This window comes from Pygocentrus nattereri, chromosome 25 (genome assembly GCF_015220715.1).
Source record: "Pygocentrus nattereri isolate fPygNat1 chromosome 25, fPygNat1.pri, whole genome shotgun sequence".
NCBI classification, from domain to species: domain Eukaryota; kingdom Metazoa; phylum Chordata; class Actinopteri; order Characiformes; family Serrasalmidae; genus Pygocentrus; species Pygocentrus nattereri.
This window is the reverse complement of record NC_051235.1, coordinates 17,731,077-17,757,431: the sequence shown is the minus strand read 5'-3', so window position 1 is coordinate 17,757,431 and position 26,355 is coordinate 17,731,077. Positions and strand designations below refer to the sequence as shown.

Here is a 26,355-nt window from a genome sequence, read left to right as displayed (position 1 = left end):
TTAAACAGATAATTTTGCTAAGTGTACTGATTTTGCTGTTATTTTGCAGAAGTCCATAACAGCTACCCAAACTTGCAAACAGTTGAAGACAACTTTGTTGTATGATGTATTCCCTCTCACAGTGCAGCAATTTCAAGCAGCAAATTTCTCATCTTACAACCAGAGGCGGAGCCAGCAGAAGGGTGGTCCTGCGGATACCAACGGTGCCCACACATGACCAAAAGTGAAATAATAATAGTACAAAAATATCTAAAATATTCTTAACAGAATTAAAGTAGGTGTTATTATTACTAGAGAGATATGAATGACAGGATAAAGTTGAAAAGATTTAGAAAAATTAGAATTAATTATCAGTTACCATAAATTCTATTTATCTAGCAAGATTTTGCACGACTCATGTGTCTCGTGTTTCACACAACCTGGGTGACCGTCTTTCTGCACAGCGTGTTCCATTTAAAAATAAACTAAAACAAGTGGTCATGTAGCTTACAGGGCAGCACATCTTGCATTTTTAATCTCCAGAGAAATCCACATATCTATTATCAAGTAGCTTGTTGTCTGCATTTGTAGTTCTGTAAAGTGTTCACTAGAAAACTGGATGACTTGTCAAATAATCCCTTACGACCAATTTATCCACAGACAGAATGAAACAAACTCAATTGTATTAAAGGTAAAATTCTACTAAATAAATGATGTCTGATGGCATAAAGTGCTAAGTCACTTGAAAGTGCTATCATATGAATATAACATTAGGCAGTGGAAGAGGTACAGATTGATATAGGCCTTTACTGTAGAATTCATTTTCAAGACAGAGAGGACACGTGGTTGTATAAGACACAGTTGTAACGGATGTCAGTCTGTTTGTCACTTTTACGGCACATGCTTTCTTACAAAGAGAAATTGAGGGACAGCAGAATTCAGGGTTTGTAAGCTCTGTACAAGCAGAGCCTGCCTATTATTTTCCAAATATCCCTTAAAGTGTTGCTACCAAAGCCATTACAGGAAGCACTAGTGCCCATCAAGAAACCTTAGTGGCTGACTTAATGGGATAAACATTTGACATTTACGGCACACAGAGGCAATATCGCATTATTGCTGCACAAATGATCATATTAAGTGTCACCGATAGGGCTACAATGGGCTGGGTATTGCTGCGAAAGGGAACATGCCTTCCACAATAAAGGATGATAATCTGCTCTGAAATTGGATGAGTGTAGCATTTAAATGCTGAGCTCTTTACATGATGATCTTGGGTAATTTTCACTGGGTAAAAAAAAAAAAAAACAAGGGTTGAGTGTTGGATGGGGGTAATCACAGTTCCTCTGAGTAAATTCAGGGCAAAAACAGACATATTAGATTCCTGAAGTGAAAAGCACGTTCCTTTAGAAATCAGTCATTGAAGGAGGGAGATTTCATATATAGAGACTTAATTTCAGTATCAGATTTACAGGTTTACAATAAAAATACACCCACTTACAATCCAATGAAAATGTAGACTGCTGTTGAAGATGCATTAAAGAACTGAAGATGCCTGAAAACATCCCTAGGCCTTCTAGTGCCAGGGAATGAATGGCAGCTCAATTTGTTTGGAGAAATAAAGGAGAATAGGTAGATTTGTAGAATGGCATGGGTTTAAAAGCTGAGGTCCAGCACAAAAAGTTTAAATCCTCAAGCTTTTGGAGTCTAAGCTTTTTGAGATTGGCGCTGATTTTTTTGGTGCTTAAGATTGGTGCAGAAGGTTTTGGTGCTCAAGACATGTAAAAGGGCTTTTGTGCTTAAGACTTGTGCTTAAGTGTTTCAGGTGTAGAAAATGTTGATGCTTTGGAATGGTTCAGTAGGTTTTGGTGCAAAAGATATTGTAGCTTAAAACTGGTGCAGAAGTTTGCAATGCTTATGTTTTGTGCTTAGGCCTATTGAGTTTTGGTTCTTAAAACTGATGCAGAACATATTAGAGCTCAGGTTTTTTGGAGGTTAGGCTTCTTCTCGCCAATGCCAAAAGGTCCTGGTTTAGGTTTCTGACCTCAAGACTGATGTAGAAGGCCTTGGAGCTCAGGCTCGAGGGAACAGTCCACAAATTCTGAAATATTAATTCAGCTCCATGCCAGGGCGGCCGCAAGTGCCAGTAAGGCTCTCTCTGTACACCTAACCTGTCATAGAGAATTCATAACCATCATCTATATATGAATGAACAGGGCTTTATATAGCATACACTTTTCATTTTAAGCATTAAAATAGGCTGGCTCGTTCTGTTGCAGGGACTTCACACACATTCAATTTTATATGCAATGGAGGTCCAGACAGATGGAATGGAGTTCAATTTAAGAGTGTATGATAACTGCACTTATGCTTATGGCAGGTCATTCTTATTCTGTTTCTTACATTAGCAGCACAAAAACTAAACAAAAACAAAAAAAAACAACATTGTTAAATAACTTCAGAATTTCCTCCTAATGAACAATAAGACTGAGCAACACTAAGACTAGTCACCCAGTTGTTATATATCTTATTCCAGATTTGGACTAATACTAATTTTATGCACCAAATAGCCATTGATGCATTAATGAGGTGGTATGAAATCCAAAATCTCACTATCTATAAATATCAATTTTCATAAAAATCAACAGTTGCCATTGTTTTTTTTTTTAATCGTTTGCGGCCATTTTTGACATACTCAAATCCATAGCACTGGCCTATAGATCATGACTGTTTCAGGCCTTCTGCCACAGTCAATGGGCTTAGATCTGAAATTTTGGTCTGAATCAAAATACAGCCAACCCATAGACTCAAAATTTTGAATCTGAACATTTTAGCCAACAATGAACATCAGACAATCCATGCATTTCTGTGGGTGGAGCATAAGATGCTGAGGCTAACAATGATAAGACCAATGCGATATGCATCTCTAAAATCTTTTCTCAGGGCTTGCCCGAATAATCAGAATACTCAAGTACTCATTACATTGGTATTCGTTTCCATATTAAGTATTCTTAAGCTTTGTTTTTTAAGCCAGAAAAAGTGTAGCCTAAAATATATTTTATTAGCAATGGCCTTTAGATAGAACAGGTCATGTTAATATACGGAAAACATTACTTAAAATCAAATGTGGGCAACTTAATAAGAAAAGTGCTCAGCGCAAATTTTGCAATAAGAAGCTGGTATACCATGCAAACAAGTCTGATGAATCATCTCAAATATATAAGTAAAGCAATCCTTATCAGAGTACTGCCATACTGCCGCCACCTCAGCTGTCACGTTATTGCTTCAAATGGGAATATCAGCTTTTTTTTCTCTTTCTTTTCTAATTAAACCTGTTTTACACTAAGTGTAATAGCTGACAGCACGTTTAAAACTTGACAGCACAAACATCAATCTATCAAAGAAGAGTCTCCTCTACACATCATTAGTATAGCGCAGAAGCTGCTCTGAAAATACTACACCAACAAGATGATCACATTTGAGCAAACTATCATACTAAATGAGTAGGGGTAGAATGCTACAGAAAGTGAGTGTTTACTTTGACAAGATCTCTACTGAATATACACCTGTGTAAAAGTGTACCGAAACCCTAATTAATCAGAAGCATATCTATGCCATCAGAAAAAAAACACTTCAAATATTATTGTTTCTAAGAGTGACTTTGAGTACGAATATTTGGAATATGGACACCTATTCAAAGTCTGTAAAAATGCACCCAGATAAGTAAGTAAAACTTCAAATTATGCATTATTATTGTAGAATTTATTAAACATCTATACTAAATAAAACTGTTCCCAGTATTTTTCAGTTTTTCTTTTGTATCCTTGACGTGTAGGTAACATAATATTTGGAATAGGTAATTAATAGACCCAAGGCAGCAACGTTTTTTAGGAGTTAGCATTTTGCAAGTGTGTTACCGTGAAGATCTTCAGAATATAAGCATCACATTTTAAGGACGTCTTTTCTGTATTTACAAGGTACAACTCTGAAATCTACTGCAAGAATCTACACCCAGCAGTCCAGAGGCTGATGGTTGACAAGAATTCAAAGTTAATAAGATATTTTTCCCAGACTTTACTTCAACTTTACACTCCCTTAGGAGAGGAACACCAGCAGACAGCCAAAATCCCCTTGAGAAGGCCTTAACTCTAAAAATCATAGCTCATAGCTTAGTGAGCTTAGTAACTTTCCTCACTACTCACAAGAGAAATCTCTCTCTTTCTCTTGTTTGATCCCTTCTTTTTTCAATATCAACTCTTTTTGTTTCCCATCGCACTCCCAATATCTGACCACAAAGATCCCTTGTTTATTTGAAACCTTAGTCAAGGCTCTCTCACTTGGGGTTGCAGAATAAGTGTCTGGACTTCGGGAGCCTTTCTAATATACTGAAGTGAATGCTTACTTCCTTACCAAACCTGTCAGGCTGAAAATGGATCCCATTTGCTGGAAAATGGGAATCCATCCCTCTTGTTCTTGGAAAGCCTGCAGCATTTCAGAACTCTTTTGCCCCTCATTTTATCAGTGACAATTTAATTTTCTCCTTTTCTCCTTTACTTATTCCCACTGTCTCGTGTTCCCTCAGCTTCACCTGTCACATACAGTTATGTGCAAAATAATAGCAACATAAAATCACTAATGTGTTTACTGATTTTGGCAAAAAAATATAAAACAACATGGGAAAAAATTAATGACTAGGTGTAGCAGAGTAATGGGCAACCAACAGAATCAACACTCATGACATGCACGTCTAATTGGGTGTAACTGACTCATTTAATGAAAGGGGCGTGTTCAAAGTAGTGTGGAGTTCAATTAGTGAGGTCATTCAGTCTGTGAAGAAACAGGTGTCAATTATGGCCTATATTTAAAGAAGGAGGGCAGCAAATGTTGTACCTGCTGGTTTTAGTCCTTCTTCAATGAGTACAAAATGAGTCGTTCCAGACCGAAGGAGAAAGAACTTTGATAAAGAAGTTGATTGTAGAGAGGAAACCATATAAAGAAGTGCAGAAAATAACTGGCTCATAGACTAACAAGAATGGCAAAGAAGCATCCAATGATCAGCTCCAGGGAAATCAAAGAAGATCTTCAGTTACCTGTGAGTACTGCAACAATCAGAAGACGCCTATATGAACCCAACCTATTTGCAAGAAACCCTTGTAAAGTACCATTGCTGAAAAAAAGACTTAAAAGGTTTAAAAGGTTACAGTTTGCCAAAGAACACATTGACTGGCCTAAAGAGAAGTGGCACAACATTCTATGGACAGATGAGAGCAAGACTGTTCTTATTGGGTCTAAAGGCCACAGACAGTTTGTGAGACAACTCATAAACACTGAATTCAAGCCACAATACACTGAAGACTGTAAAACATGGAGGTGCAAGCATAATGGTTTGGGGATGTACTTTGGAGTCAGGCCCATTTATCGCATACCAGGCACCATGGACCAGTATGAATATATCAAAATACTGGAAGAGGTCATGTTGCCTTATGCTGAAGAAGAAATGCCCTGGAAATGGGTGTTTCAGTAGGACCCCAAGCACACCAGCAAGTGGGCAACATCCTGGTTCCAGACCAACAAGATTGATGTTATGAAGTGGCCAGCCCAATTCCCAGACCTCAATCCGATTGAGAATTTATGGAGTGACCTCAAAAATTCTGTATTTCATGGAAAACCCAAAAATGCAGAATAACTTTGTAATGTAGTCCAGTCAGCTTGGGCTGGAATATCTGTTCACAGTTGTCAGATGTTAGTTGACTCCATGCCACATAGATGTAAAGCAGATTCCACTGTATGTATATATGAGTTTGTAAATGAGAATGTAGACACTTCTATTGTTTTGAACAGCCTATTATACCTTTCATTTTCAGTTTTAAAAAATGATATTTTGTTCATGTTTTCATTTGAAATTGAACATGCAGTGCTCCCAGGGCCTTTGTGCATATGGAAATTAATGCTATTATAAGGATTGAGCTTTTTCTCAGCTGTTTTAAACGCATTGCTATTATTTTGTACATATCTGTTACTCAACCTTCCATCAGCCCGGTGGGGAAAACTGATTTTCTCATCATGCAGCGATGGCACTGACTGAGGCGCATGCATAGATTCATCTTTTTTGTAGGATTATACTGGCCATGCATGTCTTGAATATATCTGTTTTAAAGAATCTTGTTAAGAAATTTCAAGTAACCTTCATGTCACAGTCTTTCCATGCCCTCTCATATTCTCCTTGATAATATTTGGCATCTACTTTCATTCTAGGAAACAAAAAAACAACAGTTTGGCATGTTGATCCTTGACAAGATGTAAGCTAACCTACTCAGAAGGGAAAGCTCCAGACCTTCTTAGCTTTCTAAAAATGATATGAACTAAAATGACATTTCTGTACTATATACAGTAGAATAAACAAACATGCTTGTCAATCCTGAAATACTACTGCTAGTTCATTACGTTTTAAGTGTGTTTAAACTAGAACTTCGAAACAAATGTACTGCATTGTGTTAGCTTAGCACTAACATACTTCAGGGCAGTACCAGTTTTTTTCTTCAATTTTTATGGCAGACGTTTGATATTTATGCGCCATCTGAAGGCCTAGCTCTAACAGTCACGGCTCGCTACTGAACCTACCACAATCAATTGAACCAACTCCACTTGTTGCAAATCATTGGTCACCACTGCATTACAGAGCTGTTATTACTATCCAACTGAGTGGAAAGTTTTCTCTTAGGCAGTGGCTGGCATGTTGGGACTGAAGCTTTCGCAGTAGCAGCCATAAGAAACCTGTCATAACCTCATAATCACAGGGTCAGGAACAAAGCACTGTCATTTACACACCAGCAACCCTTAATTATTCCATGAGCTGGTGCAATGTTTTGCACAAACGTGAACATGCTGTACTGTGACCTGGAGGGAAAACTCATTTTTTTCACAGTACAGTAGAAAAGCTCTATATAGGTTTTATTTATGCACTAGAACAAAACGACACACAATCAGCCAAGATGTGTTTGGTGTCTTGAGGTTTCTTCTCTACTTTTGCACTAGTGGTACGAGGCTAATGTAGCTAACAGGTAAGCCTATATCCCACCAATTAGCAATGTGCACTGCATGTCAAAACTGTCACACACTATTTTCTGAAGTTAACCAATTTTTCTAAATGTCATGTAAATACCATACGCTGATCTAGAAATCTGATTATGAAATCTGATAAAGAGCTGGATTTTCCAGTGCATGTACACTCGTTCTCTGATTTCTTTTGGATTTCTCAGTCTGTGCATGCGCAACAACAGACGGCGGTACCAGCAGCGCTGCCATGAGATGGCAACAAAACGGCACTGAAACCAAACACGAAATAAAGGATTTAAACATTGTTCATCTTCAAGATAATGCATGTTCATGTTTTCCGTCGCACTGACTCTTGTAGACCCAGAGTTTCCCCGTTATCTGACTATTCAACTGCATGTAAACTTGTTGATCGTATTAGTGTCAAAATCTGATTTTCTGCAGTCATCGATTATTAAGCGCATGTAAATGCAGTCATTGAGGTGTTAAGTAATCTCAAACTTTGCTTATGTGTTTTCTGACATTGTATGACAATGTAATTTGTAAAAATGGACAATTCACTTCTAATACATTGCCTAGCTACAAAATAGTAGCTATGTTTAGCTATGTTACATACGCTTGTCCATTTTTACAATATGCCATACAGTGCTAGAAAACACAAGTCTAGACATATTTATTTATGTTTGATCACCTCAGCCATCTGTGTTACTGAATCAATAGACAATGTCCACCTATCTAGTGTGCATAGTAAGAAGGTCATAATAGGCTTCTAAAAGTAACCACTGGTGTTCATGGATTTAAGTATCATTTTCACTTTGACATGCCTTTAACAGCAGTACATGGCTTTCATGGATCTATTTCTCATTTGTGCCTCTAATAGGCTTCTAACAGCAGTCACCGGTTATCATTGGTTAATCTAAATACCTATTACTGTTTTGCTATCCAGTGTCCAACAGAGGATGATGGGTTGCCCTCTTGAGTGTTGGTTCCTCTCAAGATTCTTCCTCTTCCTCTCTTCCTTTCTTCCCACTGTTACTGTTGGATTACTCATCTGGGGCTTGGACCCAGATTTTCTTTAAAGCTGCTTTGTGACGACACCCATTGTAAACAGCACCCTGACACTTGTCTACTGTTAATCCTGAAGGACCTCCAGCACCTCCACTAGAGGATGGGGATGAAATCTGGGTAGTACAGGAGGCAAAGGAGTAGGAGGGGTAATATGACAGTTTTGTACCAGAAGTTAGGCCAAGGAAAGCATGAGATCTTCTTACTGGAGAACACACGTTTCCCCCACCCCTGGTATACAATGACGTAGCCAAACCAGACTGAAGGAGGGCAATGTCACCACATTTTGGTGAAAGATTAGGGGAAACAAGAATTTTGTCTTTTCAATGACGTGACACAATGGACTGAATTTAATAATTGCAATGTCATGAACGAACAATGTAAAAATAAATAAATAAAAACAAAAAAAAGGTATCATCTCCTTTTGCAGAGTAGACTGCTGAGCACTCAGGTGGGGGAAGTCAGGCGTGTGTGTGCCATTTGTGTGCTTTGTCAGGGTGCGCGTCATGCACAGAATGTTGTTGAGTGTAGTGCAGCACTAATTTACATAGTTCAGAGGTTAATACAGTGGCATCAGTGCCACTCACATCACTCATTATTATTGCATTAATCATACCTGTTATCATCGCACCACTCCTCTCTCCTCTAAGTGTTGTGAAGCTCCTGCAGGTAGTTTAGACATGCATTCATCTAAACTGTCAGAAAGCTTAAAGCTAACAAATGCTCTACTCAGTTTTCTCCAGAGGTTTGTTTTTCATGTTGATTATTTCAGGTCATGCTGTTCATCTGTTTCTCTGTCATGGCACTTCTTTCCTTTTTCTCTAGGAAGGAAAACGCAAGCTGCCTAGCCACCCCTTATTACAGACAAACAAAGGGAAACCAAGTCGTTTTTGAGACAGAAAACATAATCCAGAATCCTTAGCTTTGAGCCCTTGTTTCTTCTTCTTTTAGCAAAATATGTTTGAGTTGAAGAAAAGGGATGAACAGTGTGCATGTACGAGAATGTTTCATGTACTTTCTGCCTTCTATATATCTCTGCTAAAATAAAATAATAAGAAATACATAAATAATAATAATAAATACTTTTTAAAAATCCAAAATGGTAACTTTATAGCAGAAGGGAACATTTTTAATGCATGTTAATGTAAAGGCACGCCATTCCAAGAGGTTTTGAACTATTTATATAGGTACATTCATCATGAAATGCTAAGACAATGTAAAGGCCAGCAGGTGTTTTCCAACAGCATAAAACAATAAAAATGACTCAACAGTGATGCTCATATCTTATTTCTACCATGGACATTTTATTAAAAACTCAAACTTGTGGCACGATGGTAAATTTGATCTGATTGCCTAGCCTCACACTAAATTGTAGAGCCAGTAGAAATTACTTCTTAGTTTAGGCTTAGGCTTAATCTGGGGTTAGGGTTAGGAAACCAGTCTTTAAAGTGTTAATCAATCCTTCAGATAACAGTTAAGCATGGAGAAACATGGAGAAGTATTAAACCATAAACCAAATGCTTGTTTGCCTGTTTGTAAAGGGGAATTCTGACTTAAAACTAGCATTTTGCTGCTGTCGGAACATTTACATTTATGGCATTATCTTATCCAGAGCGACTAACAATTTGATTATTTTACACCGGTAGGCCAAGGTGGTGTTAGGAGTCTTGCCCAAGAACTCTTGTTGGTATAGTGTAGGGTGCTTGCCCTGGTGGGGGATTGAACCCCAGTCTACGGTGTAGAAGGCAGAGGTGATCATCACTACACTATACCAACCACAACAAACGAACATAACCTCATATCTCCAAAATGGTGACTTTACAGGAGAAGAAAGAAAGATATGTTTGGCTTCCTGGAAGCTACATTAGCTATCTGGTTTACTTCTGCATTAGCCAGCTAGGGGAAAAAATTCTAACCCCCATATACATTTACTAAAAAAGGCTTGTAGTTATTCAAAACTACCTCCCACCTGCAAGATCAGAAGAGAGTTTTCTTAGTCTGTAAACCAGAAAATCTCCATCTCAGGACTATTGTGGAAATGCTGTATTCTGCGATTAGGCCTGTTTATCACATATGTAGCACATATGAATGACTAAATGCTTTATTTTGGTACGAGCGCCACTTTAACACCGCTATAGACCTAACAAAGCCTGATTCAATGGTCTGACATAAGTCGCAGCAGGGTTGATTTTTACAAGGCTGCATAAAGTCCAACAGCCGCAAAGCTGTCCTCTGTTATAATTCAATCAACAGTGTTTGCACGCCGTGTTACTTCACTGGGAAAAGCCAAACAAATTGCTTGTAGAAATACAATTATGCGACCGTGCTCTGGTTATTAATAATGGAGAAGAGTTTTTGGGGGTGAGGCTGGAACAGGGTTGCTATTTGCCTACAGGGTTGTTGCATTTTATTTCGCTCACAATTGTGTTTCTTCCTTTGGTATAAACGTCCCTCTGAAACAATAAAAAAACAAACAAACAAGACAAACAAGAGAGACGCTGAAAAACAACAGCACAAAACCCCAAGCCTCCATTCAGTTTCTGCTCACAATAAATTTAGCAAACAGCGATTAACAAAGCAGACTAATTAAGCCTTTGATTCCCTGCATTCCCTGTTAGAGCTCGAACATGAACAATGGGAACAATCATAAATATTTGTGCACCATTGACGAGGTTCTGGCCTTGCTGTTCTTCTATAAAAATAATAATGACAAAAGGGTAAATCCTGAATAAACTTCACCAAGATTCACAGAAAGAAAACATCCTTGTATTTGTGGCTTCCAAATTCATATTATGAAAAAAGGCTCAAAATAGAAAAACTGGACAACTGGAGGCTTTTTCTAGACAGTGATGATGTATTGCAACAAACATCCATTTTAGTTTTACATACAGAGAATTAGCACTGTAACATTGCACAGCCATCCTAGCAGAATGCTTAGATGTAGCCTACTAAGGTTGTCACGATACCAGCTTTGATTTCAATGTGGGATTAAAAAAGTATCACTTAACTTAATACCAATACCAAATGTAAAAAAAAAATAAAAATGTAAAAAAAATAATAAAAAAAAGCAACACACATCACTGCCTGAACACCAAATGAACACTGGATGTCTATTTGATACTGTTAGATCTCGTCATTGATTTCAAGTGTTTTCACAATAAAAATATTTTAGTACCTGTATTTTGAAAATTGGAAATTGTATGTAAATAAGCCACACATATTTTGCATTTTAACACTGCTGTTGTGAATTTAATTTAATTTTAAGTTCACAAAAACATAACATTTATTTCACAGACATTTATATTTATTTTAATGCTTCTTATTATGTTTATGACAAAATACTGTACAGAATATTGAGCTAGTTGAACTAGGTGAATTACAGTAATAGGCAGTGCTTCTAAGAAATTTTACCATCATTGAGAAAATGTACTTTTAATGTAAATTAACAAGTTTTGTCAGGTATCCCTGCTGTCAGACTTTTTACTCTTTCCTTTTCCTTCTTTATTTTGCAGTGTGGTGGTAGCTTATTTAAATTACAGTTTACAGAGCAATTTAAGCATTGAAGGTTAGTGTATTCGATTTCCAAATTGGAAAAGTACTGACCTTTCAATACTTTCTGCATGTCTAATCTTTACAGTGGAAATTCTTGTGTCATGTTCAGAACCCATGTGGTCCTAACCTGTTGAGGTCAGTATGATTGATTTGTAAGATTGATTTAGCACTAAGCTTCATATATACAGAAGGCATTCTACATGGGACAAGAGAAAGAACTAATCAAATAAATTTACTGTTTCAAACTACTGTTCATCTAGATGACAAACCTCTACCCTAACATTTTTTCTGTTTTGCAGAGTATGAGGCCAAGATGAGCTGTGCTCAGGCTGAACCAGAGGAGAGGCCTGCTAATGCTAACAGTGCTAATGCTAGCCCCACTGCAAATGCAAATCTCAACTCTACCCCCAACCCTAGTGTTGGTGGCAGCCCTAATCCCAACACTAATGCAACATTAAACCTCAGCACTAATGCACTAACTAATGTTAGTGCTAATGTTAGTGCTAATGTTAGTGCTGCCACTAATGCTAGTGATGAGCTGGAATGCAAGATCTGCTACCAGCGCTACAACATCCACAACCGCAAGCCCAAGATCCTGGACTGCCTGCACCGTGTATGTGCTCGCTGCCTTACCAAGATCTTGGACATGGGGGACGGTTCTGCATGCATCTGCTGTCCCTTCTGCCGCCACGAGACGCAGGTCAGCGAGTATGAGGTGTCTGGACTCCCAGATGACTCAAACATCATGTCATGCCTGGTGGTTCGGGATAAGTCCTGGAGTTCCGACCACAGCAAAGAGGTAGTACTGACACCCAAGAGCCTGTCCTCTAGTGACAGCCCATCCCATGACTCCTCCAACTGCCTGGTTATCACAATCATGGAGGTCCAACGGGATGTGCAGCGTTCACCCAGCCGCAACGGTAGCTCTGATTACTATGGAGACCACAGTCTGGACTCTGTATCTGTAGCCTCAAACAGTGGGGCCATGGACCAGGATGCCTTGTCAAAGTTCTGCAATCATGTACCCCGGATCCTTGTGTGGCTTCTGGGGTTCTTCTATTTTGGCTCCTTGCCCTTGGGCATCTACTTGCTGGTGATCCAGAGAGTGACGCTGGGCATTGTGTGTGTTAGCCTTGTGCCCTCCAGTCTCACTGTCTGTCTTGTATATGGCTTCTGCCAGTGCCTGTGCCAGGGCATGTGTGATTGCTCCGGTAGAAGCTGACTGGATATGACACAACTCGACAGTGCAAATAAGGAGGTGGTGACAGACAAGCAATGACACCAATGACACTTTTTCGAACATGCTGAGGGCTATTACGCTAAGCTACCTGGTTCAGAACGATTTCACTCCCCAACAGACAAAATGTAATGTCTACCATCTAACAGTGAAACGTCAGTTGACGAAGAGGAAGATTACCTAGTGCAGATGCCTGTTAGTAGCAAATGAAAGCCTCAAAACATGGCTAGCAATGTTCAACATTCTGTAGTTGGCAGCTGGCTTTTAGAATGCCCAGTAGAAGAATTGAGGAGCCGACTGAATCAATGTCCACTCTGGAGAAAAAAACTCTAAAGCAAGCATTAACAATCATGAACATGCATTTTACATGGAATAAATGTTTAAATGTTTTTAAGTTTGAATTTTTCTTGACTGTCTGGAGGAGTGTGTCTCAGTGTATGTAGCCATGAAGAGCTAATAGGCTGTTTAGGATGATGTCAAAATACTGTGATTCGCTTACTTCATGGGTGATGTACTGAACGGCAAGTCATAAAACGATGAGCCTTGTTGATCATTCTGACAGAAGTGACAAACATTGGTTGTGATTGTTAGAAGACATTAAGAGCACATGCTGTGGGTGAGACAGTCATCCATGTGGAAAAGAGAGATGCTAAAATAAACTGGATATTTGCTTTAAGATGTTGTGTGGACTCTATTAACTGGCATCTATATAATCCCATGGCATGCACGAATACACAGACACCTATTTTCAGCATGCTGAGTCCTTCACAGCTTCACTACATGACGTATCTGTAAATGAGGTCACAGCTAAGCTGAAGTAGCCAACCGGAACCCTCAGGACAAAACAATATGCTGACATTTAAGAGGAAGTCAATACTACGCACAATGTGCTTTTGCTCTTTTTCATCTTCTCTCTGTCTCTCGCTCTCTCCCGTCTCCAGTGACAGCAAAATGGAATGAAATGACACAACATGAAATGCTGTTCCATCTATCATAGCTGACGATGATGACCACTGGAGGAACTCACAATGGAATAGCAAAGACATGCATGGAATACAGTACATGAGGAATGCTCTCAGAGTAGATGAGATGCACAGGGATGCTTTCAGGGTAGACAGCATCAGACCACATCATGAGTAAAGAGGGGAAGGGCTAGAAAATTTTTCAAGAAGTTGTTAATGAGCTGATTAGTTGTCAGGGAAAACACTCATTTAGCAGCGGGCAGTATACTGGTTCATCCAGAAAACTGACCACTACCAACTTTAGTGTTTCAGTATCAGTTCATCTGGTATACTCACAGAAATCCCTCATAAAGTATGAGTCATAACTGTTATACTGGGATGCCAAAAGCAAGCAGACAGCACAACTTACAGAGAGTGAACAGCATGCTAACATTAGCCTGTTTAGGCTAAGCCACAAAGCAGTCTCTCGATCACCTCCTACTGTTTAGTCAGTTGTGGTCTGAAGTAGTCCAAACGCTGCACGTCTTAAACTAACAACAACAACAACAACAACAACAACAACAACAACAACTTACCTACAATAATTGTCTCTCCTACTATGAGCACAGCCATTTACAAGAGCCTCTTCATCATGTCCTTTTGCGTGGCCAAGCCTCCTGTGCCCCTGCAGCCACAGCTTGGCCAGTGGCGGGATGCCACAACGTTAAAGGAAGGACTGGTTTATTGGGGTTTTCCTTTAGACTTGCATGGACACTAGACCACTTGTCCTACTTCTTTTTCCTCCCACACTACCTGAAGTGCCATCTCACTTGGTCAGCTGCATCAGACAACAATGCAATCCCGATGTCTGGACTTCACAAGAAGCCAACCTTTTGGTGCCAAAAGCATAAATAAATATTTACTGAATTCCAGCAGTGCCTGACACCCATAAATGACTCGAAAAATTTGGACAACATTTAGCACAATTTTGACAGGTCTAGAGAAGCCCCTCTGTACTTAGGTTTAGAAAGAATTTTTGACATATTGTTCAGTTCTGTTTTTACTATTTTACTATAAAAATATTTCACTTCAATTTTTTTTAAAAACTGCGATATGTATTTATTGTTAAAATTGAAAGAAGTGACATTACTAAGAGAACAAAAAGTATGTTTTACTAAAATATGGCATCCATGTGGTGCCAGATTCATCTGAAGGCGACTGCAGCACAGCCTACGATACAAAATGTTCCCCTGTACATTGTGTGTGGTTACATGTTTTCACCAGAGAGGTCTCCAAATCCCCAAATCTTAAATAGTGCAACTCTAAATATGTATAATTATTACTACAAGTGACGATACAGAGAAACATCTGAAATTTTAATTATACCAGGTTATACCACCCACTACTAACTGTACTAAGCCTTTTTCACCAATTTCAGACACAGATAGGACGCATTCTGTCAGTGTGTTATGTACAAAACTGATGTACAAATCTAAATGACTAACACATAATGTACATAGAAAAAAGCAACAACAACAAAAAAACTGTTTCTCTCCCTCATACATATGCATTTGGGGGGAATGAATGAGGGGGTACTGTCTCAAAAACATGTTAGGAGGCTTCGTTTAACAATGGCAGCAGACACAGCACTAAACAGAGGCCTATGCTTCAAACACCTGCTGAACATTTACCAAAAGAATAACACTTTCATTTCTCCGGGGTTACTAACTTTAGGCAGGTGCAGCACAACACGTGCCTTGATGTGGCTTCAGTACATAGTCGCACTGAATGTTATATATGCAGTCCAATGACAAATGAGGAATTCGAGGAGTTTTTTTTAAGAGGAGGTTCTAAATTCAACTCATTCACATGCCCTTAAGTGCATCTGCAACCTCCTTTCAGAAAAGCCAAAACTGCAAACTTGGGATCGTAAATATTCCAATAAATTTCACCCTATTTGAGATGGGTTTTTGCATGTGAAGAAGAGATCTAAGTCTAATACTTGCCACCTCGACAGCTCTCAGGAAGGCTTCTGAATTCTAATGGTGTGCCAGCTATCTCACAGAGAATTACTATGAAGGATTTTTCGACATTCAAATGTGTATTCTGAATCTATAAAGAGTGAGAGAGTCTTCACAACTTCTAATTATGGGGTGACAGCGGAGTGACTTTTTTTGCAGGTAAGAGGATCAATAAATAATTAAACCTCCACTTTAAACTGTCATTACGCAACTGTGCAAAACAAATAATGCAGCAGAAAACCAAGAAAGATTATACGGTGGATGAGTGGAACAGGAATTTGAGTGTCTAACACTCCTGCAGTCAGCTTTCAGCTCCATTATGAGCCACTATGTCTTTCTCCCTTTATTGGAGAAATGAGAAAAAAAATGCAACTCACATTGAAATACAGGAACTCTTATGCAAAACAATGTACAATTTAATTAGCTAAAAATGGTTAGTTCACTCAAGCTGTAAAATTACATCATGTGGTAACAATTTAGCTAGTTTTATAAACAAATGTAATAAATGTAATAAATACCTTGAAAGTGAACAATACAAAGCAAAATCTTTAGATACACAAAAATATTTTATAACAATTCAAACCTTAAAAACCTCTTCAAATGAATTTCTGCCCAGTTCCATTTTTTACAGTTTACTTTTGATCCTCCTCTACACATTTAAAAAACATGGTTCTTCAAGGGTTCTTTAGTAAAGAAAATGGTACTGTATAGGACCATGAATACTCAAAGAACTAAAGGGGTCTTTAGATTGATAGGGGACATATTTTATATGGTTCTATACAGAACCTTTTTGACAAGGGTTATATATAGCACCCCAAAGGGTTAATCTATTGTTACAAGCTTTACATTGTCACATAGACATACATCAAGGTATAGAAGGAAAACACACTGTAATTTCTGATTCTCGTTGTCTTTAAAGCAAGAGTCACATAAACAAATGTACAAATTACTCCAAATTAAGTCAACCAGCCAATCCAAACATACATGTAATCTTAAGCTTGCTTATGTGTTTTCAGACTCTGTTTGATATACTTTTATTTATAAAAAAGGCCAAAAGGACAGGCAAAATGTAGGCTTTATGGCCACTGCCAGGATTGGGAGGGTTCTTTTAAAAATTATTTCTGTTGCAGATTACTGTTCACCTGTAAGTGCAAACTAATCCAAACGATTACTAAAATTAAAGTAATCTGATTATTTTCTGTCTCTTTTGGATTCTTTTTAAACTTCTATAATGAAATAAAGACAAGACAAAAGACAAATATTAAATCTGCACAGGTATATGAAACCTTAAATATCACTTAAATATTGACTCACACAAATGGTCACTGGTCTCACATTAAGACAAATATAAGTAGATCACTGTAAGGAAATATTTCCAACATAAAGATGACAAATTTGTTGAGTGTAATTTGTTTAAGCTTTCCAGGAAATAGGCAAACAAAACCAATACAATTTGGTACATTGCGACTAAAAGCTCTGAGACTAAACACAGGAAAACCATAAGTAATTGATTTGGATGATCCGGTGCACTGAATCAAATGCAGTATAGTGAAACACTACTCTGTTCTCCTGGGACTTTCCCCTATTGCCTTAGCTGATTAATGTTGTAGAAATCTTTTGAAGCCCCTCATTAACAATGATTATAAACAGAGGCCATTCTGAAATATCATAACTGGCCATTATTTGTGTTCTATGTGCTCAAAGGCCTGTACTGATTCATAAGGCTTCATATTGATGCTTTGTGCTTGGACTTTACTGATTGTAAATTGTAGACAGTTTTTCAGCTTCTGGTGGTTTCAGGAGTTCATGGAAGTCAACAAGCACTACAACTTTAAAAGGGAGTGACTTTAAAAAAAACCTAAGTGGGAGCTGATTGTGTCAAGCAAAGATAATTTACACTTTTTAACATTTTGCACTCATCATCTGAAAACCTATTAAAGAAAGAAATCATACAAGCAAAAATAAAACTAACCTTACCACTCACGAGACCATGCTTTCTGTTCATATTTCAGAACTGATAGTTAATGTTAGCTCACTTCAGCATTTAAATCTGCCAAGTTACCTTAAAGTTTCATTTACAGCTGTTTAAACTATTGAATTTTATGGAGCAACAAGAGAAACTCAGAGAGCTGACCTCCAGATCAGATCAATTTGCTGCTGTAGAATCCAGCATTATGTAAATCCAGAGTAAACACTTGATTCAAATATCTTCAGGAACACACTGCAGATCTCAGTTCTGACAATAAAAATAAATATAATAAACTAAAAATTCTATACTGGCTGAATAAAAGATCATGAACTGCTGCTGGGAGGGAGCTTCTTCAGAAGTATCTACTGCAGGCAGGACCTCCCTCTTCATCTTCTTGCCCAAATTAAAATCTTTTCAAATCTACTCCATTCATGTGACATATTTATCAGTAAAACTCTGAATTTCATCAAAAGGCAACTAATTTGCATTTGAATGACTTCCTGCTGGTAACTGCCCTGTTTTTCTAATCTACCTGAAATCTGGTTATTTTCTTTTTTCTCTAAGTGTATCAGAATAAAGATATATTTTTGTATTGTGATTATGTAATGCTGTTACATGTCTTGCATTACTACCCAACCCTGGCTGCTACTACTGTTTCTAGCTATGCAATGTACTTAAGCTGATTTTATGTAGATACTAGTAATGATTCAGGCATGCAATTTGCTACTTGATAGTCTTTCATCACTAGCTACATTAACATTACATTAGCACAGACTGAAGAAACAAACGTGTCTTAGCTAACTAGATGTCTAAGCTCGACTACATCTGGGGTAAGAGGACAATGATTTAAATGGCTTTTTCACCAAAGTATTGTTTAACCCTGATTCTAACACCCTTTTCCAAAACTCACCTCTCCAAAGGGCAGCAATGACAGTTAAACCTCCAATAACAATGTGGCTTTTCCACACACTGTCCTCACACCCAATTGCCTGTAGGAAAATAGCCCTCTGCTCTGAGCTGGAATGAATGCTATTCATCATGGGGACTGCAGTGTATGCGACAGCCAGCGGGCTCACAAAGAATTCACTGCTGCCACACACACACACAGAGGTTCAATCAAACTGACTCACATTGCCCCGGATTCGAACTCAGACATGAATCTATGAGCAACTGTGATGGTTTTCTGATGTTAATTTAATAATTAAGTCAGCTGACAGTACAATCAGCATGCTGTACACCTGAATTACATCTTACACATGTCAAATAGGCCTACTGTTAAATGAGCTGATATCAACCGGAGGTGCCTTGCCACCTGATCCATCCATGCTCTGATTCTTTTGTAGCAACTGCTGTTAAGTTGGACATGTTTTACAGCACGTGAAATAGTAGGGAACTGAAGTATTCAACTGAGGTTTTAACAATTTGCCTACATTTAGAGCATGTTATTAATTTCAAATAATGTTTACTTTTGTATGCGTGTGGCAGTTTACAGTGTTAGATTGGATATAGTTGCTTTGTCATGCAATCAAATTAACGTTAGCATGGAAGGAACTTCTATGTATCAACTGTAGCTGTCGTCAAATAATTCAAGCATTCTAACAAATACTTAATTGCTGCAACAATTTCTCATTAGATTCAACTAATTTTTGCCAATTTTCTATAAAGGCCAGAGTATACCAAAAAGCCAAACAAGAACCAACAGTTATATGCTGCATGTCTGCAGTGGTCCTTAAAATGTCCAGAGAAAGAACTGACAAACCAAATAAACCAGAGGCAATGGAGAGAAAACACTCTAGATTCTCCTAAACGTCAAACACAAGTATGGCACACCAATCAGACATTATGTTTGTTTGTGTGTGTCCTGTTGGAATGCTCTGACCTTAAAGCCTGTCCAATCTCACAGTAGTTGCTAAGAATGAAGAGAGTTTTGAATGGGTAGGTCAATTATGGCTAATTTGAAAGTTCTTCAGTCAGTAGAAACTACAAATGATGTAATTTCTGCCATGTGTTATTCAATTTTAGGGTGAGAAATGTGAAACAACAGATATATGACAAAACAAATAGCTCATTGGGGTTATTACTGACCCATGAGAGCTATTAAACAACAGAGTGGCCTAAAAATGTCTCAGAAGAACATTAGATAACTGAAGCTTACACTTCAATCTAAATGTAGCAGGGGCTAAAGTCTTTCTGCTCCTTTTATTTTTTTTAAGGTTTTTTTTTTTTGTTAATTTATATACAGGGATGTACAAAAGTGTCTTGTCCTTCAAAACATAAAGAAAATATCCTATTCAAAAGGTAAATAAATTATTCCAAACTAATGTTCATGGTTAAAGCTGATAGTAATATAGCTTTGTGAAAAAGTTTTTTTATTTTCAGTCAAATCAGCAATTAAGTACAGGTTACAGCTGTATGCAAGTGTGGGTACCTCTGGCCAATTGACATATTTTGTTTATTTTTGAAGTGAAAAGACAAAAACAACTTCCACAGCAAACTATTTTTTTTTAAATAATACTTTTGGCAAGTGTTACTTTATATTAAAACATTATAAAATAGTAGGCAAAATCTAAAAGACCAAGGTCTCTCAGATAGAACTGCTCAAGTTAGCCACAAATGCAAAGCAAAACTGCCATATGACAGCAAAGGATGTAGGTTTAGCTGACACAGTTGTGCACCATTCTATTGTGAGGCAACATTTGCACAAACACAATCTGTATAAATGAGTCATCAAAAGGAAACTTTAACAGCACTACAAATTCAAAAGCGAGTAACTTTAGAAAAAAAACTAAGTGGAGCTGATTGTCTCAAACAATGATAATTTATACTTTACATTTTGCACTCATCATCTGAAAACCTATTAAAAAAAGAAATTGTACAAGCAAAAAATAAACCAACCTTACTACTCACAAGACCATGCTTTCTGTTCATATTTCAGAACTGGTAGTTAATGTAAGCTCGCTTCAGCATTTAAATCTGGCAAGTTACCTTAAAGTTTAATTTACAGCTTTTCAAACTATTGAATTTTATGGAGCAACAAGTGAAAATCAAAGAGCTGACCTCCAAATCAGATCAGTTTCCTGCTGTAGAATCCAGCGTTTTGTAAAACCAGAGTAAACACTTGATTCAAATATCTTGAGGAAATCGCTGCAGATCTCAGTTCTGGCAATAAAAATAAACAACGATTAAAAATTCTAGGCTGGCTGAATAAAAGACCGTGTACTGCTGCTGGAAGGGGGATTCTTCAGCAGTTTCTCCTCGCAGCATAAAAATCACAAAAGTCAAAGTCTGCAAAAATGGAACTCTTTGGTCACAATCACCAATGGTATGTTTGAAGAAAAGAAGCCGTATTTGATGAAAACATCTTGCAAACTGTTGAGCACTTATCAGCCTTTGAGGTTGTGCGGCAGCCAGTGGCACAGGAAATATTGCACAGGTATAGGGAAGAATGGATTCCACTAAATATCAGCAAATTCTGAAAGCAAAAGTGACTCAGTCAAGAAACTGAAGATGAAAAGAGGCTGGCTTTTACAACAAGATCATAGTCATCATCATTATCGTCATTAACCGCTTAATCCAGATAGGGTTGCGGTAGCAGTTGAGAGCGCAGAGAATCCCAGATGTCACTGTCCCCCGCAACGTCCTCCAGCTCATTCCTAGGGACCCCAAGCCGCTACCAGGCCAACTTGGAGATGTAATCCGTCCAGCGGGTCCTGGGACGACCCTGGGGTCTTATCCCGGTAGGCCGTGCCTGGTACACCTCCACTGGGAGGCATCCAGGGGAATCCAAATCAGATGCCTGAACCACCTCAGCTGGCTCCTCTCAATGCGGAGGAGTATGGCAGAGCTCCTCATCCTATCAAATAGAGTGTAGCCCGCCACCCTGCGAAGAAAGCTCATTTCCGCCGATTGTATTCATGATCTGATTCTTTCGGTCATTACCCACAGCTCATGACCATAGGTGAGGGACGGGATTATAGACCGACCGGTAAACAGAGAGCTTTGCCTTATGGCTCAGCTCCCTCTTCACCACTACAGTCCGATATAGTGACCGCATTACTGCTGCCTCCTGTCCCAGCCTGCGGCCAATCTCACGATCCCTCTTCCCATCACTCATAAACAAGACCCTGAGATACTTATACTCCTCCACCTGGGGCAAGTCTTTTCCCCTTACCTGGAGTGGGCATGCCATCCTTTTCCAGGCTAAGACCATGGACTCAGATTTGGAGGTGCTGATCCGCATACCAACCACTTCACACTCAGCTGCAAACCGCTCCAGTGAGTGCTGGAGGCATCCACGTGATTCAGCCAAAAGAACAACATCATCTGCAAATAGCAGAGATGCCACCCTCCAGCTTCTACACATAATGCCCTCCTTGGCTATGCCTTGACACCCTGTCCATGAATATTACGAACAGGAATGGAGACAGGGCACAACCCTGCCGGTGCCCAACAATAACACCGAAAGGGTCTGACTTAATGCTGAGTATACAAACACAGCTCTCACTCTGGGAGTAAAGAGATTGAATGGCCTGGAGTAGTAGGCCCGGTACCCCATACGCCCGGAGGACCTCCAACAAGATATCTCAGGGAAGACAGTCGTAAGCCTTCTGCAAATCCACAAAACACATGTAGATTGGGTTGGCAAACTCCCATGCCCCCTCAACAATCCGTGAGAGGAAAGCTGGTCCATTGTTCCACAGCCAGGACGGAATCCGCATTGTTCCTTCTCAATCTGAGGTTCAACTATCGGTCGGAGTCTCCTTTTCAGCACCTTGGTATAGACTTTCCCAGGGAGGCTGAGCAGTTTGATACCCCGATAGTTGGCACACACCCTCCGGTCCCCTTTTTTAAAAATGGGGGACCACCACCCCAGTCTGTCAGTCCAAGGGTACTGTTCCTGAGGTCCATGCAATATTGCAGAGGCGCGTCAGCCATGACAGCCCCACAATATCCAGAGCCTTAAGCATCTCCGGACGAATCTCATCCACCCCCAGTGCCTTGCCACTAAAGAGCTTGCCAACTACCTCAGTGACCTCCACCAGGGAAATGGAGCTTGACACACCAGAGGCCTCCAGCCCTGACTCCTGTGAGGGAGGCATGTCTCCCGGATTAAGGAGTCCTCCAAAGTGCTCCTACCACCGACCGATAATATCCTCAGTTACAACAAGATCATGATTCAAAATATACTGCCAAATCCACTATGAAGTACTTCAAGAAACTGAAAATTAAGCTTTGGGAATAGCCCGCACAGTCCTCTGACCTGAACAATATTTGAAAGTGTGTGGGTGGATCTTAGACTGCCCTAGAATATCACAGAGCTGTAACTGCTCTGCAAGGACGAGTGGGTGAAAATTCCATAAACAGGTTTAGAAAGTGTGCAAGCTGGTTAAAATGTTTGAAAGCTGTGACATCTAAGGGATATTACTGGGTTCTAACTTAGTAGGGTGTAACTTTTGTCTGTCAGAGCACATTTTTTTCTATTAATAAAATTAATAAATAAATTGTTATTTTTAAAAATAGTCTGATGTAGTGGTTAACTCCTTTTTGCTTAAAAAGTAATTTGGCCATTAAATGTTTGCAGTGCAACTGTATTCATATTTCTATTTTCTCAACTTTCTGAAAAGATTAGGAAAAAGGAAAACAAGTGGAAAAAACAGGCAAAGGTACAGAGAAAATGTGACTCCTGACAAGCATGCCAGACCTGTTAGACCACCAAAATGTTCACCATCAGATACTCAAAGCTTTCATCTTTGAGAGAGGATAGATAAACCTTCACTCTTGCTCTTGAATCAAAAATCCACAGGTGAGAAGACAACTCAACACTATGAGTCTGAAAGGATGTGTGGCTGTCAAGAAGTCATTACTGAGAAAAGAAAATAGACAGAAGTCTGAAACTAAATATTAACACGGAGCTCACTGAAAATCTAAAAGTAGGTCTCTCAAAATAAAGGGAAGAAGTGATAAAGGCAATAAATACAAAAATAATTAAAATATTAAAACACTATATGTAGCTGTTTAGGCTCCTAGGCAATTTACTGTTAACCATTTAAAATCCCAGGGTTATTACACACTAAAGCGTATCATTCAGTAACTACAGGGACTTCAGTGCAAACTAATTATTAGTTATTCTTAGAAATGTGTAATAAAACTTTGAGGGTCTGTGGCTTATTAAAATCTCCAATATATGTTTTCTGCATGTTTCATGAATTTTTACCACCTTCTGATGTGTTTATTTAACAGTTTCATAATATGGGTATACCATGAAACCATGACATTTTTGGCTCAGTTACCATACTGGGAATCTTTTAAACCATAACATCTCTACAGCTCATAAACAAAAACATGTTCCAGTAGCGCCCTGGCTATCTATAATATAGCAGTGCAGGAATATCAAACCACAAGAACAGCCAAGCCAACAATTAGTTGCATCGTTGTTTCAAGTTCACTCACCTCAAGCCCCGATTCGTCATCACACTCCAACTTCTTGCTATATATAGTTCAGCAAATAAGTGAGACCAATGTGCCGCTTCATCTAAAGGCAACCTTCATCTTCACAAAATCCCATTTAGGCTGTATTTATACACGCAATCAAATATTCAACATCTTTTTTTCTGCCGTTTTAGGCAAATGTGCTGCATGAATTTTAATGACAGCTGAATAATTTAGACGCAATTTTCTTTCTCCTGGTGGGCACTTTCTCCACACATCATATAGAGGAATCCATCTCTCTCTCTCTCTCTCTCTCTCTCTCTCTCCCTCTCTTTCCACTTTTTCTTCTTTCATTCCTAAAAAGACTCTGGCGAGCCAAGATATCTCTAATCCTCACACAAACACATACAAACACCCTGCAGCCTCAATCAAACCTCTCTCCTGGCACTGCCAAGCCAAGCCTGAAACCTTAATTAGCACTGGCAGTGCGTGTAGCTTTAAGGGCTGCAGCAGTACGTTGGTGTGTGATGTTTGTGTGTGGTTAAGTCATTTCGCTTAAGAGTGTGATTAACACAAAGTGAGTGTGTATCTTAACAAGTGTGCTCTAAGGGCTTTTCAGAGGATGTAAGGCTCTCAGCAGCAGTTATCAGATTTTAGTGCGTGAGATGGAGCTCCAGTAGGGAAATGTGAGAAATCTGCTCAAAGGTTTTGACATGTAGTCCAGTCAAAGTGACTGTAGTGGCATGGCACAGTGCTTGGGCAAGTCATTTGGCTCATATCTGGTTTGACTCATCCATTTTTGGACGTTAGGGGGTAGTGAAAGTGTTACCATGGCATGTTTAACAATGTAAGCCACAATAGATTATTACAGCTGGGAATCTTCTTAAAGATCTACTCCAGCCTGTTTCAAGCCAATGTACAGTGGGGTCCAATAGTCTGAGACCACTACTGAAAATGCTTCTACACTATATTGCTAAAAGTTTTCACTCTCCCATCCAAATCACTGAACTCGGGTGCACCAATCACTTCCATGCCCACATGTGTATAAAACCAAGCACCTAGGCCTGCAGACTGCTTCTACAAACATTTGTGAAAGAATGGGTCGCTCTCAGGAGCTCAGTGAATTCCAGTGTGGTACCATGATAGGATTCCACCTGTGCAATAAGTCCAGTCGTGAAATTTCCTCACTACTAAATATTCCACAGTCAACTGTCAGTGGTATTACAACAAAGTGGAAGCGATCTGGAACAACAGCAACTCAGCCATGAAGAGAAAGGCCACGTAAAATGACAGAGCGGGGTCAGCGGATGCTGAGGTGCATAGTACGGTAAGGTCTCCAACTTTCTGCAGTCAATCACTACAGACCTCCAAACTTCATGTGGCCTTCAAATTAGCTCAAGAACAGTGTAGAGAGCTTCATGGAATGAATTTCCATGGACCAGCAGCTGCATCCAAGCCTTATATCACCAAGCGCTATGCAAAGCATTGAATGCAGAGGTGTACAGTGCCGCCACTGGACTCTAGAGCAGTGGAGACACGTTCTCTGGAGTGACAAATCACGTTTTTCCGTCTGGCAATCCGATGGATGAGGCTGAGTTTGGCGGTTGCCAGGAGAATGGTACTTGTCTGACTGCATTGTGCCAAGTGTAAAGTTTGGTAGAGGGGAGATTATGGTGTGGGGCTGTTTTTCCGGAGTTGGGCTCAGCTGCTTAGCTCCAGTGAAAGGAACTCAATGCTTCAACAGAGCAAGAGATTTTGGACAATTTCATGCCCCCAACTTTGTGGGAAGAGTGTGCACCCGAGTTCAGTGATTTGGATGACTGCACACCAGTGCACAAAGCAAGGTCCATAAAGACATGGATGAGAGAGTTTGGTGTGGAAGAACTTGACTGGACTGCAGAGACCTGAGCTCAACCCAAAAGAACACTGAATGAATTAAAGTGGAGACTGCGAGGCCGGCCTTCTCGTGAACACAAAGTAGGTACGTTTTGTCACAATATCATGGCTAAAATAAGACTCTTTCAGTTTGTTTATCTGGGCTTTGAATGAGAAGTGTGGGTTGGACAGCTTCAGTCCTGTTTCCAGCACAACGTTGTCCAACTGTATTTCCCT

General features: G+C 39.2%; 2 protein-coding genes across 5 annotated transcripts in view; one reads left to right on the top strand and one right to left on the bottom strand.

The window, feature by feature from the left end:
- zgc:165481 (uncharacterized protein LOC100073327 homolog) overlaps window positions 1-13,559 on the top strand; it is a 39,170-nt gene extending 25,611 nt beyond the window's left edge. The window contains exon 2 of the mRNA XM_017706199.2: window positions 11,946-13,559. Within this exon, the coding sequence (XP_017561688.1) occupies window positions 11,960-12,868 (909 nt within the window). The 5' untranslated portion in view covers window positions 11,946-11,959 and the 3' untranslated portion in view covers window positions 12,869-13,559. The remainder of the gene's footprint in view (window positions 1-11,945) is intronic.
- Window positions 1-26,355, bottom strand: part of cep89 (centrosomal protein 89) — a 187,553-nt gene that overhangs the window by 58,486 nt on the left and 102,712 nt on the right. The window lies entirely within an intron of this gene.